Source organism: Chiloscyllium plagiosum, unplaced genomic scaffold (assembly GCF_037043375.1).
Source record: "Chiloscyllium plagiosum isolate Xiang-an unplaced genomic scaffold, Cpla_swu_hap1 HiC_scaffold_11, whole genome shotgun sequence".
Taxonomy (NCBI): domain Eukaryota; kingdom Metazoa; phylum Chordata; class Chondrichthyes; order Orectolobiformes; family Hemiscylliidae; genus Chiloscyllium; species Chiloscyllium plagiosum.
In genome coordinates, this window is record NW_028270149.1 from 60,168,262 (window position 1) to 60,184,523 (window position 16,262).

At 39.0% G+C, this 16,262-nt stretch overlaps 1 protein-coding gene across 4 annotated transcripts in view; it reads left to right on the top strand.

The window, feature by feature from the left end:
* dacha (dachshund a) overlaps positions 1 to 16,262 on the top strand; it is a 395,958-nt gene that overhangs the window by 365,807 nt on the left and 13,889 nt on the right. For all 4 annotated transcript variants that reach the window (XM_043704519.2, XM_087992131.1, XM_087992132.1 and 1 more), the window contains exon 10: positions 639 to 707. In XM_043704519.2, coding sequence (XP_043560454.1) covers positions 639 to 707 — 69 coding nt within the window. The remainder of the gene's footprint in view (positions 1 to 638; positions 708 to 16,262) is intronic.

The window sequence follows — 16,262 nt, forward strand, 5'->3', positions numbered from 1 at the left end:
ATGCAAAGGAAGATTGGTAAACATTGAAGAATTATCTCCATGCAGGGCTATTAGTAGGCTTAAAGAGAATATATTCCTTTAGCAAAACTAAATGTTATCAACATACTGATTTAAATTGTTGCATAAGATTATAAAAGACAGAAATTCAGTATGATTTCCAAATTTGTCTAATTTCTAAAGGCAAAACAGTCTTTTCAGTAGAGTTAATCTGCATCACCTAGGAATGGCCACACCGAAAATCACATTGTGAGGATAATAACAAATGAATTCAATGATTTTTGCACATGACTTGGACTCATTTCCAAATTATGTTATAGCTTTTCATTATGCATAATGAACACATTTTAATTATAGTCACACACATTCCAATGTGTGTAAAAATTACCCTCGGAACATTATGCACGTTGTGGATTTGATGGGATCAGAGGTTAATAGAGTTACTGAACTGTTGGAACTAAACCCTTTTGCTCATTAGTGATCACATGATAAGCTCATGCAACCCAGTACTCACTCTTCTTCAACTTAGGATATTACATACACAAAAAGTAATCGTAGCATCTGAAAAGATAGAAATGTAAAAGAAAAAAGGCAGCTAGTTGAAGAGTGTGCATCAACTGATTTGATTTTCCTGTTTTTAGACGCAGTAATTCCCGAGATGGAAGCTGAACACTGTGGGACTCAACTTGATACCACAGCTACAGTACAAGGTGGGTGTGAGTTGTATCCCATACTAAAGTACTAAACTTAGTGTGGAGAGGTCGGAAGGGGCATGATATAATATAAAAAAAAGAGGTTTAGGTCATTTTATCTTTTCTAATATATAACAAAATGCTAGCTCCATTCTGCTATGGTGAATGATTTGAAACAAAGAAGCAAAGAGAGAGTAACATGTTATCAGATTTTCCCCTCTCTATCCTGTCCTCCTGGTCACATGTTCTGTTCCATTTAAAAACTAGCTCAATTTTTTGACACGGATTTCACTCAGAGCAGCAAGCAATGCTGATCGATCATAAATTAAGAGCACACAATTTAAATGGTATAAGAATTGTCCAGTTTAATTTTCATCCTTAACGCCATAGTTTACCTTCTGCAACAACTTGGCAAAAATCTACAGAAATTTACTCATGTAACCAGATAGCCTCAGTACAAGAATTAGAAAACAAATACTGTGTTGTTGACATCACTGAATCAACGAGCAAGCACTTTCTACTTTTAGTGGAGGGAGTATACATTCTCTTTTCCATTTCAAATGGTTAAACTATCATTTGCCAGTTATGTTCAAATATTAGCAAAATGTTGACACAACGTGTTCACTAAAGATGACACAATCCCAAATTGTTATGGTTCTGTTCGCCGAGCTGGGAATTTGTGTTGCAGATGTTTCGTCCCCTGTCTGGGTGACATCCTCAGTGCTTGGGAGCCTCCTGTGAAGTGCTTCTGTGATGTTTCCTCCGGTATTTATAATGATTTGTACCTGCCGCTTCCGGTTGTCAGTTCCAGCTGTCCGCTGCAGTGGCCAGTATATTGGGTCCAGGTCAATGTGCTTATTGATTGAATCTGTGGATGAGTGCCATGCCTCTAGGAATTCCCTGGCTGTTCTCTGTTTGGCTTGTCCTATAATAGTAGTGTTATCCCAGTCGAAGTCATGTTGCTTGTCATCTGAGTGTGTGGCTACTAAGGATAGCTGGTCATGTCGTTTCATGTCGACACCAACTAGCCACGAAACGACACGACCAGCTATCCTTAGTAGCCACACGCTCAGATGACAAGCAACATGAGTTCGGCTGGGACAACACTACTATTATAGGACAAGCCAAACAGAGAACATCCAGGGAATTCCTAGAGGCATGGCACTCATCCACAGATTCAATCAATAAGCACATCGACCTGGACCCAATATACCGGCCACTGCAGCGGACAGCTGGAACTGACAACCGGAAGCAGCAGGTACAAATCACTATAAATGCCGGAGGAAAGATCACAGAAGCGCTTCACAGGAGGCTCCCAAGCACTGAGGATGTCACCTAGACAGGGGACGAAACATCTGCAACACAAATTCCCAGCTCGGCGAACAGAACCATAACAACGAGCACCCGAGCACAAATCTTCTCCCAAACTTTGAACAATCCCAAATCTTCTGATATGGGGATCTTTTCAATTGAACTCATATTACAATGTATATTAGGACTGTAGAAATCTCAACACATGGACATTTGTTGTACTTGGAGCAGAAATTGAAACTTCCGATTTCCAGTTTTGCCCAAGTTCCTGCATGGACAGTGTTCACCTACTCCTAAAATCTCCCTTCCCAGACTCACCTACCAAAAAACCCTGGCTCCTGTCCAGGTGATGTCAGTAGAATCGGCATTGTTAGGGAGTGCAATTTGAGGTTTACAACTCCATTCAACACAGTCAGTGAATTGAAGGCAGACCTTAAAAAGAGTATTTGTTTTCAGTTCATGATAAGCAAAGGAGCTCAACCGCACCAGAATTATGCTTGACATTAATCTTCTGGCTCTCTTCAGGAGCTAGCATCAGAATGTGCAAAGGCTCCAATGAAAAATGGTAAGTGGAGTATATTAATTCACAGTCAGTATCTGATGCTGACTTAAAGATCTGGGCCAGATGGAGTCAAAGCCCAATAAACTCAGGTGACATGTTGCAGCATTTCACTGTCCTTTCCTTTTTGGATTTTATTGTTTGAACCAACATTCACAGAGCAACAACAATTGATTGAGGGACTTTTATATTTGCTTGTTTGTATTTTCCCACAGGAAAAGTCTACGTACCCATGTTGAACCCAGATTTGTTTCTCATTACACATGATATGCTGTAAACATGAGTTTTGATTGCAGGCTACTTCTTCCTTTCCTCGACTTTGTTTGTTTGTTTGTATTTCTTTTATTCTCAATAACTTTTCCATCCATAAATTTACTCATTAAAAATTAAAGGGAAATTTCAGAAGAAACTAGCTATACAATAAGCTTCTCAATCATCTACTACCCCAAAAAGGAAAAATGCTGACTATTAGCCTGATTGTCAAAATTGGAATATTAGAGATATTTAATGTTTGTCCTACTATTGTTATTCACTTTAAATCTTTTGAGAAGGACTTCTCCAAGTTGTAATTGTTTGATCATATGGAGAATTTAGAGAGTTCTTTTTTAATAAATCTCAAAATTAAATATTTAAGTGACAAAGCTAACATAAACTACTTGAAATGACACAATAATGGAAATCTTGACTAATCCCTTTGCTGACCCATCATGTTTATCTAAAGGCTCTCACCATAGCAGCAGGTCTGGCCTATTGAGAAGTTGTGTTTGAATTTTTACCCTTGTTTATTTTTCATTCTGTGATAATATTTGTTGAACTGCAACTGCTTTATAAAAAATTCCATGTGTAAAATACCACACACAAAAAAGAAATTTAACTAAATACTTCTCTCAAAAAGAAATGAGGTATGGACCCTATTCAACATCTTCATTAATTGAGATGATGGTCACATTTGTAAAGGATGGATTTAAATGTGTCTGTTCCAAAAAGGTTTCTGGAAGGCTTGAAGGTCTTCCTTTACATTCAAGATTGTTGTGTAACTTAACAGTTAACTCTAGTTCAGTCAAACATTTTGATTAATTGACCAACTAGTGGGACATGGATGGGCATCTTAAAATGCAGTATCATTGTCTTTACATATCAAAAATAAGCCTTGCAGATGTGAATTTGCAGATTCTAGGGGCATCTTTTACAACTATTGGTTGATTTGGTACCCACTTATTCTGCAGATTCCAATACCAGTCTGACCACAATGCTTTAGAATGACAGAGATGGACACTTTGGTCTGTCTTCAATAACAGCAACATCCAATCTCTGATGACATAGGATTTACATATAGAATTATTTTTCTGGATTTACAATAATGAACAGGCTTCCTGCAGCCCTCAGAATAATCTAGGACAAAGTTATGAAGTTTTCCTAATTTTATTCTTAAATTGGGTCCACATCTTTGGCATAATAAAAATAAAGAACTGCGGATGCTGGAAATTTGAAGCAAAACAGAAAGTGTTGGAGAAACACAGCAAGTCTGGCAGTGTCTGCAGAGAGAAAAACAGAGTTAACATTTCAAGTCTAGTGACTTTTCATCAGAGCTGACAGTCACAGCGCCAAACTTCATATGAAGGACTAAGTAGTTTGAGTAAGCTTGGTATGCAGTTGTAAAATGTCCAAAACAAGGGTGGCTGACACCAACTACTCAAGTATTCCAAAACATTTAGCCATCAAGTAGTTGATGAAACTCAATCTCAAACTTACTGTTGCAGGGACAATACATGGGGAAAATACATATGAAAGCTTGCAATCATGTATTCAGCTGTAAGGGTCTTTGGGGGTTGGGCGATATAATTGTTAGAGTTTCAGCATGATGTTGCATGTGATCAGAAAGATAATGGCAATGTGTGCACAGATTTACAGTGAATTGTGTTGTTCACTGGAGCTTGTGGTATCTCATAGTTCAACAAGCAAACATTCCAACCTACTCTGGCCAATTATTTGATGAATCTCTCACACCCTCATCAAGGGAGACGGTAAGAAAAAGTGACAAATAGGAGTTTCTTTAGTATGAGGAAGGTGGGGCAGTAGGCTGGGAGGAAGAGGCAAGTTTACAATATATAAATGTGTGTCCAAACAAAGTACTTAATTGTTATTTGATTTGTGGACACTCTGTGGAAAAATAGAACTCAATTTTTCATTGGATACTTATCTTCTCATGAAGGTGAAGAGAGAACTGATGAGTTTCACGAACACATTATTTTAAAAAAAGTATAAGAGACAAAATCAGTTTCTTTTTCCCTCTGCTCAACATCTTACGGACCCTGACTAGCATGTGCAAATGGCCTGTCACTGAGTTTGAATAAATTCCTCACTAACTGGTGAAAAATGTTCACAGTTGCTGTTTCACTTGATATTAAAATGTTTAAAGTCTTTATCATTCTATCAAAATGACTCGAGTCACAATTTAGCGCAGCACACTTTGGACTCCCATGCCCTCCAACAGTCCACCTTCATAATCAGTGGCTCAGAAAAACAAATGCATGTGGGAAATGTTATTAAATTTAGAGAGACGTTGCAATTTCCATAGTGTTCCTCAGATTTTTCTTCAATTAACATGTCCTAGGTAAGATGTAGGAAACCATGGTGACAATCACCAAGCAGCCTTCCCAGCAATTGACCATGAAAACGCAAATTCCAGTTTCAGTGTTTATACCTTTCCTCACTGCTGTATTTCAGATAAATACATAGTATTTTTACAATTTAAGCAATATATCATGGAAACCTACACGATCACAGGGCTTGTCAGTGGGAGTAGAATGTAATGGGTAATCAGATGCAGAATGTGGTGATATGAGCTGATTAACATGCGTAATCAGTATGAAGGAAAGATGAGCAATGCAGTAAAAGCAGAGGTTTAGTCACTTAAATATAGCTCAACAGGACATTTTTGTAAATCCTTGCTATGGAATCCACGTAGCCAGTTTACAATATTTTAGAGATTGGTTGCAAGTCAACTTTTAGTGTTTCAGATTATTAAAAACAAACGTCTCATTTTGTTTTCTGCACACTACTTAACTCCTTTCGCAGAACATTCACTGTTCCAAAATGGGAAGGATTTCAGTGGTATTAAATCATTACCTCAACTTCACATAAATGGGATCAGAATCGGTAATACTATGGATTTAGTTGAATGAGTAATTGTATAGTACAGAAGCATTTACAAGTATGTTAAACATTAATGAAAAAAGTAGGCATTTTGAGCAAGTTCTACTCTGGACATCAAATTCCCTGAACTGCAATAAAACATTTGCACATTCAAACTGTTCCTTTGGCATCACCATAGCAACATAGTTAGTGACTGTAGTGGGATATAGAGGGCATAACACTAGCAGAGATGAATTACATACAGGGTCTCTTTCATGAGCGTGAAATGCCCTTTTGTCACTCATGAGCTGTGAGGTTCTCAGCAGTTAGCCTACATTTCAAGATCCATTTCAAATTCAGCTCAATTGTCTGAATGCTAAATGAAAGATTGAATAACATGGGCAAATCTGGCTATTATATGCAAAATGAAGACTGAAAGAGTTTGGATTAGGTGACAAAGTATACAATTTATAGGAATGCTAACCAAAGCTTTAAAAAAAAAGATTGAGCTGATAGTATTTAACACTAGCTGACATGTGGGTTTTTACCCTGTTTGAATGATTTTTGAATAGATTAAAAAGGCAGAAAAAAATGTGAGACATTAATTACATGTTCATTTGCATCAAGATATCTGAAATCACGATTCAGCACAAAGCAACCTCAGGCACTGTTGTATTCATGGGACTGGAGAAAATAGAAAGAGACATTTATTAAATAAACTAATCATGTCCTTTTTTTAAATCCAAAACTTGTCTTTTTAAATCAGTGCTTCATGATGTTTAAAGTTCATAGCACACACTGTTCCCTGGTCCAAGATTCACAATGTTAGGTTAGGCGTGCTACAGACAGAGTACAATACACATCTTCCCTAGGTACCTCCAGAATGCCCTTGATCTTGACCGAGCACACTGCAATGTGTTTTTGTGACCTACCCTGTCATTACTGTCCATACACCTTCTCCAATGGAGATCAGTAAATTCCTGAGTGCTGATGCAAATAATGAAAATTGTTCGGAGAATCTGTGCAGGACTAATTTTCATGGAGGGCATGTGGTATTGCAGTGAAAACGGACAAAAATTTTTGCTAAATTATATTGCTTCTAGCAGCACCTCAGAGATTAAAAAAAAATTTGCATCTCTGCACCCACAAGCAGAATTCTGGTTTTCTCTGTATTTTGTGAATACATCCTGGGAGCAAGATTTAGACAAGCTCATTGGTGGATGAAATGGTGTTTAAGGACAAACCATCACAAGCATATCAACAAACTGAAAACATAGAGTGCACACAAAATCTCTCTACACATTTCCCATTAATAATAAAAGTACTGAAGAGTTTGTGGCCAGATAGCTACAAGTCCACGTTGAATTATGTTGGATAAGGGAAAGTTACAGAGGCCCTGGTTGTCCTTGTGATTGCTTTAGAGTAATGTCTGTACCTCTGGGCTTATCCTACGGTTAAAGAACAAAGCTAACTAACAATGCTGACTGGATTTGGTAAAAGGGTACAGTTTGCTCTACTGCTCTCTCATGGAGTCATCCAGCATGGAAACAGACCATTCTGTCCAACCTGCCCATGTAGACCACAATCCCAAATGAAATGTCCTACCTACCTGAACTTGGGCCCATATCCCTCCAAACATTTCTTATTCATGTACTTATGGAAATCTCTTTCAAATGTTAGAACTGTACCAGCATCCACCACTTCCTCTGGAAATTCATTACCCACATGGACCACTGTGTTTAAAAAAAAGATTCCCCTCATCTCTTTTTTTAAAATCTCTTTCTCCTCTCACCTAAAATGTATGCCCTTTAGTCTTGAAATCCCCCACCCTAGGGAAAACACGCTTGTCATTCATTTTATCTGTACCTGTCACGATCTTATAAACCACTACAAAGGTGACCCCGCAACCTCCTTCACTCCAACGATAAAAGTCCCAGTCTGCCCAGCCCCTCCTTATAACTCAAACCTTCCATTCCTGGCAACATCTTGGTAAATCTTTTCTGAACCGTCTCAAGCTTAATAATATCCTTCCTATAACAGTAACCAGAACAGGCCTCACCAATGTCATGTACAACCTCGACATGATGTCTGAACTCCTGTACTCAAACACCTTCTTAACCACGCTGTCTACCTGTGATGCAAACTTCAAATGAATTATGTACCTGATGCCCCAGTTCTCTCCTTCACTACCATGTGGTTAAGAGCAGCCATTGGATAGAAAACTATTGGAGCAAGTGATTATTGCCCTCGGTCCAAGGCTGCAAGTGTAGTTGCCGGTCTGGGCCTCAATCCTGGAGATCTCTTCAAACCTGGAGCCCCCTGAACATCAAAAAGCACACTGGGTAATAGGGGTCAGATTTTAGTGAATTTGAGAACCACGAAACAGGACAGACTGAGGGTAATTTAATGGGGATCACATCTGCCAGCTAGAAACCTGCTCAGTGCCTTAAGTCACATTTGTCAGGGTGCCTCAAATGGCCAATAGAGGTTGAAATTGCGCTGCCTGAAAGGCTATCAGACACCCACTGGCAGCTCTCCTTGCCCGACCTCCGCAGGAATTGTGATTGATACCAAAGGCTTAGACAAGGGTTGCAGCCCACAGTTGAACGAGGGCAGAATAGGAGTGGCAAGAAAGAAGTCTTTAACTGGGAGTCAGAAAATAGAGTGCAGGGCTACCTCAGCAGACTTGTGCTCTGAGACAAAAGGTGCCTTAATCAGATAACTGAGTCTCTTACATCAAAGGGAGGGGTACTCAGAGTCATAGAGTCACACAGCACAGAAACAGACCCTTTCGTCCAACTCGTCCATGCTGACCAGTTTCCTAAACTGAACTAGTCCCATATCTTTCTAAACCTTTCCTATCCATGTACTTACCACAAAAATGCTTCTCTATGGGGCTCTGCGTACAGCTGGTTAACAGCTTTAACTGGCCACTTGTAGACCTGAATTAAATCCAGTGGAAAGACTGCTCTGGGTGGAGGTGGAAATGCAGTAGAGTCCACTCCCAGATCCTCCTAGTCAATGAAATGTCCCTCTGCCTTGGATGAGGAGTACGATTATTCAACTCCAACCATTATTTACCTCTCCTGCCCCCATTTTAAGTGATTCACACATGGTACAGACAGACGAGAACAATACCAAAGAGATATTGACTGTGCACTATAATGTGCTAATTCTTACTGAAATGCAATGAATTGGAACAGCAGAGATGTTGAATGTGCATATTCACATCAGTGTTCTTTATAAAAAAGGAAGGAAAGAAAGCTCTCAATCATCACTGATACTGAGGCCTTCATTTCACTGATTAAAACTGTAGTTACAGGTACTTTTGTACTCAATGCAACAAGACAAATTTATGAAACTCAATAAAGGAAACCGACCAGAAAAATTTAGCTCCTATATTAAATAGCTTTTACTTTGTGATTTTACTTATGAAAGGTGAATTAGATTGTATATGCTTTCCCATAAATAGATTCTATTAATGTAGAGTTTCAGATAATTGATGCTGGGAGTAGAAATTCCATGGGGCCTCATCCACTTTCCTGCTGGAACTTGGTCGGAGATTGGTGCCATCAGGATTACAGTAGTGGACCAAAATTTCTGGAAATGTTTTTCTAGATCCAGAAGTGCAATCACACAACCAAATGACTTCTTCCACCATTAAATCACCCATTTTCTGGGAACACTTTTCCCCCTATTGGCTCAAGTGAGGAAGCAGATGGGCTCATTAAAAAATATATATGGGTAACAAGTAGAGGCCAGTGGACCATAAGCATTCCCCTTAGTCCATTTGATCTGGTTCACTGGCAGTTGTGATTCAAGCTCTTAGCCAGGAATAAATGCAATCGGCTTTTGGCATAAAAACAGAAAGTATGGCAGAAACTCAGGCAACATCTGTGGAGAGAAATTAATGTTGAGAATCCAGTATGACTTATTTATCCTGAAGAAGAGTTAAGCTGGACTCGATGTTCACTGTTTCTGTTTTTCTCTCTCCACAGTAGCTGCCTGATCATTGATTGTCTCCAATACTTTGCAAATTCTCGTTTCCTGCGTTTGCAGTATTTTGCTTTTATTTCAGCTTTTAACATGTCTTTGTTCACATTTTTCAGTTCTATCTCTAGCTCTACAGTAGGGGAGAAACAGAACGTTGTGATCATGATGCAAGAATATTACTTTTGGTCTTCTGTTTCTTTTAGAAAGAATCTTAAGTAATACTTGCAAATTAAGTTCTCCATTACTATTTATTTGCTGGTTTACTTTTTGTGGTGGAAATTGTTACGCTCTTACACAAACAGTTTCATTCCTTCAATAAAAAGACAATAATTATCTGACAAGTAAAGTAAATCAATAAGGAGACCTGGCATGTGCAACAGCCTTGACTTCCATGTATGAGCCAATACTATGAGAATATACTTCAGTTCACTGCAAAATTTAAATCCCAAGTCTCTACATTAAGGAATGTTGGTTCATCTTTGCAGGTTGAATGAAAAAAAAACTTTGACAGAGATTCTGAGCAGCATTGGAGACATCAGCTTGAAAATTAGACTCACTTGTTACACCCAACTGGGGTAGCACTTATCTATTTTGTAGATATCACCTACATTCATGCTAAAAATCAGTCCCCCCCTATTGCCAGACTCATCACAAAATTCACAAAGGTGGTTATTTTGGCTTGTTAGGTCATGTTACTCCTTAGTTTTCCTCCAGATACTTTAATTTGTTTGCAGAAGGCACAGGGAGGCTGGCTTGTACTTAAAAGTTTCTGACTTACTGGTTAAAGAACCACATATTATAGCAACTGTTAAAAGGAAAAATAGAGATGGTCCTCCTTAAAGTGTTTTTTTTTAAAACAAACACAGGAAAAGAGACAGCTCCTGCCATGGGGACATCTGATGGCTTCTCCCAAACATGCATATTCCCAAGATATTCAACTACCTGGGAGATAGTTATTGGTAGGCAAGAATCTGTTGTCCTTGATAACTGATCACCATACCACCACACCAATCAGCTATACGTTGTCAGTCAATTGCCCACTTGTACACTGTTTGATCTGTAACCAGACTTCAATACTGCTTAAACAAGTAGCTGTGTAACAGCATTTAACATGAGTGTCAGGTTCCTTGTTCTTAACAAGTAAGCAATTCTTCAATCTTTAAAACTAGTTCTTTTCCCTATTTCAGTCCACAACCAAAAATACAGAAAAATATTTTTAAATGGTCTTTTACATAGTATTGTTCTTCACAAACTTCTAACAATTTAATCTGAGCTGTGGGAATTAAATTATTTTAAATAACTTGAAGCCAATTAAATTAGTTCATAGAGAAAATTGGTGACAATTCTATCAAACACCCAAAGGATATCACCCACAATCATTTCAAGCCTGTTTTTAGTGTAAATCAGTGCTTCTGCAGCAGCTTGTAACCTATAACCACAAATTACAACACATTCAAACATATAATTATTTAAGTGTCTGCATTTGTAATTAAGGCATACAGTACTTGGAATTTTTAGTTCTTCAGTTACTTTTTAAACAGTTCCCATTGATGCACACTCTATTAAGGAATTTGTGTTGAGGATTTAGTCAAATTTAAGGACTGTGCCCTAAACATTTTTAAAGAGTAGCACAAGTTGTGCAGCAGGGCTTCTCAAACCATAGCTCGGGTGTGATTCCCAAATCTGTAATGGGGGCCATGGAGTGCCACAGGGCTCAGGAAAATGGTTTCAGAAGGGCCAAACATCAGGGCCAGGCTTATTGGCTGAGCAGGCTGTCAGTCAGGACAGTCAGTACAAAAAAAACAGCCAATCTCTGGTGCTGACCATCTCCCCTGACAAGCTATCAGCCAATGAATGTAATATTCAGCCCCAGAACATTCAAAACTATTACCAATACTGCCTAACGTTCTAGGGACTACCATTGATCAGAAAGAACTTGACTAGCGTTTTAAATACAGTGGTTACGAGGGCATATCAGAGGCTAGAAATACTGCCGTGAGTAACTCACTTCCTGATTGCCCAGAGCCTGTCTGCCTTCTATAAAGGCACAAGTCAGGGTTGTGATGGAATGCCCCCACTTGCCTGCATTACTGTAGCTTCAACAACACTCAAGAGGCTTCACGCTATCTAGGTAAATGTAGTTCACTATATTGGCACCACATCCTCTCTATATGATGCGTTGCTGAAATTCATCGAGGCTCCTTTGACAGCACCTTCAAAACCCATAGGCATTTTCATCTAGAAGGACAGATGCATGGGAAGCATAACCAGCTGCAAGAACCTCTCCAAGTCACTCCTCATCCTGGCTTGGATATAAAAACAGAAGTTGCTAGAAAGGCTCAGCAGGTCTGGCAGCATCTATGTGGAGAAATCAAGTTAATATTTCAGGTCTAGTGACCTTTCCTCAGAACTGGCTTGGAAATATATTCCCTTCTGTGTCACTGCTTCAAATTCTGGAATTCGCTTCGTACTGGTACTGTTTATCTGTCTACTCCAAATGAACTGCAGTGATTCAAGAATGCTCCTGACCACCACCTTCTCAAAGGCAATGAGGGATGGGCAATATATAATGGCCCAGTCAGCAATATCCTCATTCTGTGAATGAAGAAAGAAAGAAATAAAAAGAGAGAGAGAGAGAGAGAAACTGCCTGCCCCCCTGCCCTGCCCTGCTCTCACAGTCCTGGCTTAGGATCCTGACCACTTCCAAATCATCCAAACGGTGTCATGGGAGAACAAGTTCAGGAAGCATTGCCCACAGTCACCACATGTGCAATATAGTTCTGCTGGTTGAAATGATACAAACTTTACAGCAAGTGGGAAAATCATTTGAACAAAATAGTGTGAAAATACCAGAATTGCAGCCAGTGCGAAGGATTGCAGTAATGTTAAAGAGCTGTTGGCAGGCTCTTGGGCTGCAGGTTCAGTTTAAGAAAGTAGACTATTCACTCATCTGTGCTCAATTACTAAATTATCCTATTGGCTGTTGGAGACTTCGATCCTGCATTCCTGCCCACAGTCCTTGTATAGCAGATATAGCCTAGTATTTTGCAGATAGACTTTATAAACAAAACGCAACTCTAATTTATTTACTGCATGGATTCAAAGGCTAATGGTATAAAGGTCACTACCATCTGGAAGGCATTTATTTAAATCTCTACACTGGATCATGGCAACAATTTGTAGATAACCAGAAAATACTGATCCATGTAAAAATTACAATCCTACTGCATTTTGATTTCATTTCTACATTACAAATGAATATGGAGTTTTATATATAATACAGGACAAAAGTATAAGGGTTTTGAACTGACAGGAATGTTGTCATGTAAGGCGTAGTGTCTGGATGGTTGATGTGCAATGCAGAGTGGTACCAACAGCGTGAGCTCGATTCTTGCATTGTCCCCAAGAGCACTATCCTCCGGTACTTACGGAACAAACCCATAGAAGAAAACACTACACGACCAGACACGATAGCAATCATACCGTATATCAAAGACATATCAGAGATAACCATCCGACTACTCAGACCCCTGGGAATCTTAGTGGCCCACAAACCAGAAAGCACCTTCCCTCAGCTCCTCACAGAAGGTTAAAGACCTGACAGCCACATCCAATAGGTTGAACGTTATCTGCAAGATACCCTGCAAAGGCTGAAAAACACTACATCGGACAAACAAGAAGAAAACTGACCATACAAGTACGCAAACGTCAGTTTGCCACTGCCAGACACGACCAGTACTCTTTCATTTCCAACCACACAGACATCGAAGGACACGAATTCAACTGGGACAATGTAACCATTCTGGCACAGGTGAAAGAAAGACACTGCAGAGAATTCCTTGAAGCCTGGCACTCCAAACGGAACTCAATCAATAGACACATTGAACTGGACCCCGTACACAAATCACAGAGACATATAAATACCAGGTAGGACAGAGCACCTACACCTTAACAATGACACACTGATGATGTCACTTAGTGAGGCGACGAAACATTTGCAGAAACACATACCAGCCCAGCAAAAGAATCTACAACTTCAAAGCACCTATGCTTAATCATAGCTGGTGTAATTTTGTTTTAAATAGAAAAACTAATGTCAGAGTATAGAAGCGGTAAAATCTACAATCAAAAGTTTGGGGCTCATTCAGATTATAATGAAAGGATAAAACAGTAACTGTCCTGGGCAATCAAATGTGCAAGAATGAATCACGGACATAACATAAATACAGTGTCACAACTGCTGCACTTGAATAGGATTGGGACACAAGACATTATGGGAAATATAATTCTTGAAGGATTTGAGCTCCAGAGAAAAAAGAAAAAAAATTCTGTAACACCTTTCACTATTTCATGATATGCAAAAGGTTTTTATAGTTAATTAAGTACTTTCTAGTATGGGAAGATCCCACAAACACAAAGAGGTATATGACCAGATCTTTATTGGGTGATTTTAGCTGTGGGATAAATGAGAGCCAAGATCAGGAGAGCTGGACTGCCCTTCTTTGAAGAGTCTATGGGATCTCTTACATCCATTTAAGAGGGCAGATAGACCTCAGCTGTTCTTTCTATATACAGAGTTAAAAATCACACAACACCCAGGTTATAGTCCAACAGGTTAATAGGAAATACTAGCTTTCAAGGCACTGCCTCTTCATCAGGTGGTTGATGAAGGAGCAATGCTCCAAAAGCTAGTGCTTCCAAATAAAGCTGTTGGACTATAACCTGGTGTTGTGTGATTTGTAACTTTGTACAGCCCAGTCCAATATCAGCATCTCCAAATCATCACTCTATATACAAGCATAGTATTTACCACTGGTAACTGGAGCATTGACCGGATCAAGTGTGCTACAGGTCAGGCTGTGCCACCTTCCTAGCTGAAGGAAATGTACGAGAGAGGTGAAGGTAAGGGCAGAAATAAACAAACCATGGTTGTTTTTTAAATCAAGCAACAGTGAGAAAAAGTTGGATTTTATAAAATTTCAAGGACCTCCACAGCAAAGTGCTTAATCTGATGTGATGGGTCTGGAAGAATGCATCTTAAACAAAGTAATTTCAAATTATCGGTGCCCCATTGTATTGTGCTGAGTGATGCAAAATCTGTGTTCAAGCTCAGTTGCAGCTTTTAGGCTGTATATAACAGTACTGACAGTGGCTGACCACAGAACGTTTCCCCTTAATGGCCTCCTACTATTTATCCATTATACCAGTGAAATCTAATTATTTCTCTTTACTCTATGTCAAACTTCAGAATTTTGCTGGGCTGGCACTGACGACTGATTTCATTAATTTTGATTACCTTTGTTGGGACTGACTCCATTTCACAAACAGAGCTAAAAGCTGCTTCAAAATCCCCAGCCGCACATTATATCAACACAGTTTCCTAAATTAATTTGTACACTGAGTAGCAAATAAAAAGTGCTGAACATTATTTTATTGACTAAGTACAGATGCAGGGAGAATAGTGCTCAGTGGATGAAATTCTTTAGAATGCAATGGGCTCGGGAGTCAATAGTTTAAATTAGTAGATCACGTAACAAGACAAGTGTGATTTGCCAAACCAAATATTCAAGACCCAGATGTAAACCTTACACAAAACTTTCAGCAGTGTTTTGCCTCTGTAAACAAAAAAAGGTTCCAGTGATCTTAGTGGACAGCAAGATTTCTTTTGTTTTCAAATTTCTACTTCTCTGTCTTGAAAGTCTCCATTTCCCTACTGAAAGTATATCATTCCAGAAGAACATGGGGAATGCATTTGAGATTAAATTCCAATTCATGGTGAATATAAGCATAGTAATAAACTGTGTGGGCATCACTGCCAAGCCTAACTTAGTCCACATACAGACATATGTTTCTACATTTAATAGAACAGAAGCTAGTTTTTACCTCCGTAATGCAGTAGTGCACTGTCCCAGCACAGATCAATGAATAGAATCAAATACTGAGCCACCTTGAAAGCCTGAACCTTTCACTGAATAAGCTTGCTGAACCACGAAGGAACTTTCGGTACATCATCTTCCAACAATGCATGCAGAGAGCTTATTTGCCAGTCACTGACGGTCCTGTTTCTTCTGTTCTGGTAGATGCTTTCTATTTAACATTGCTTAGAGTTTAAATTTCTTTTAATTTTGAAATGTTGTGGAAAATGGTTTCACCATGTTTTCTGGAAATGCCTGGAGTGGTTTTCTCAAAAAAAAAGAAATTGAAGATTCCCTGTGAACATTAAGAAAAATCTCCAAATAAAAAGTGGTTTTCTATAAATCACATGACTGACAATAAACACTGGCTTTGCTTAGATCCCCCAGGGCTGTTTTGAGTAGTGAGTGGCTTGAAAAGGTGCTTACTTTCTCTTATTCAGTTGGAGAACAAGTTTTTCAGCTGATCCCTTATTTCAAAACAGAAAGTCTTGACACTGAGTTGAGGGTGAAACCCATTTGTTCTTTTGAAACAGTGATTGAAGACACATCTCAAAAGTGTATTTCCTGAGCAAACTAATGTCTGTAGAACTTTGGGGACAATGATATTAGTGACTTTTATCAAAAATGTGTTCAGCTATTGCACATCCCTAATTGCCTGGA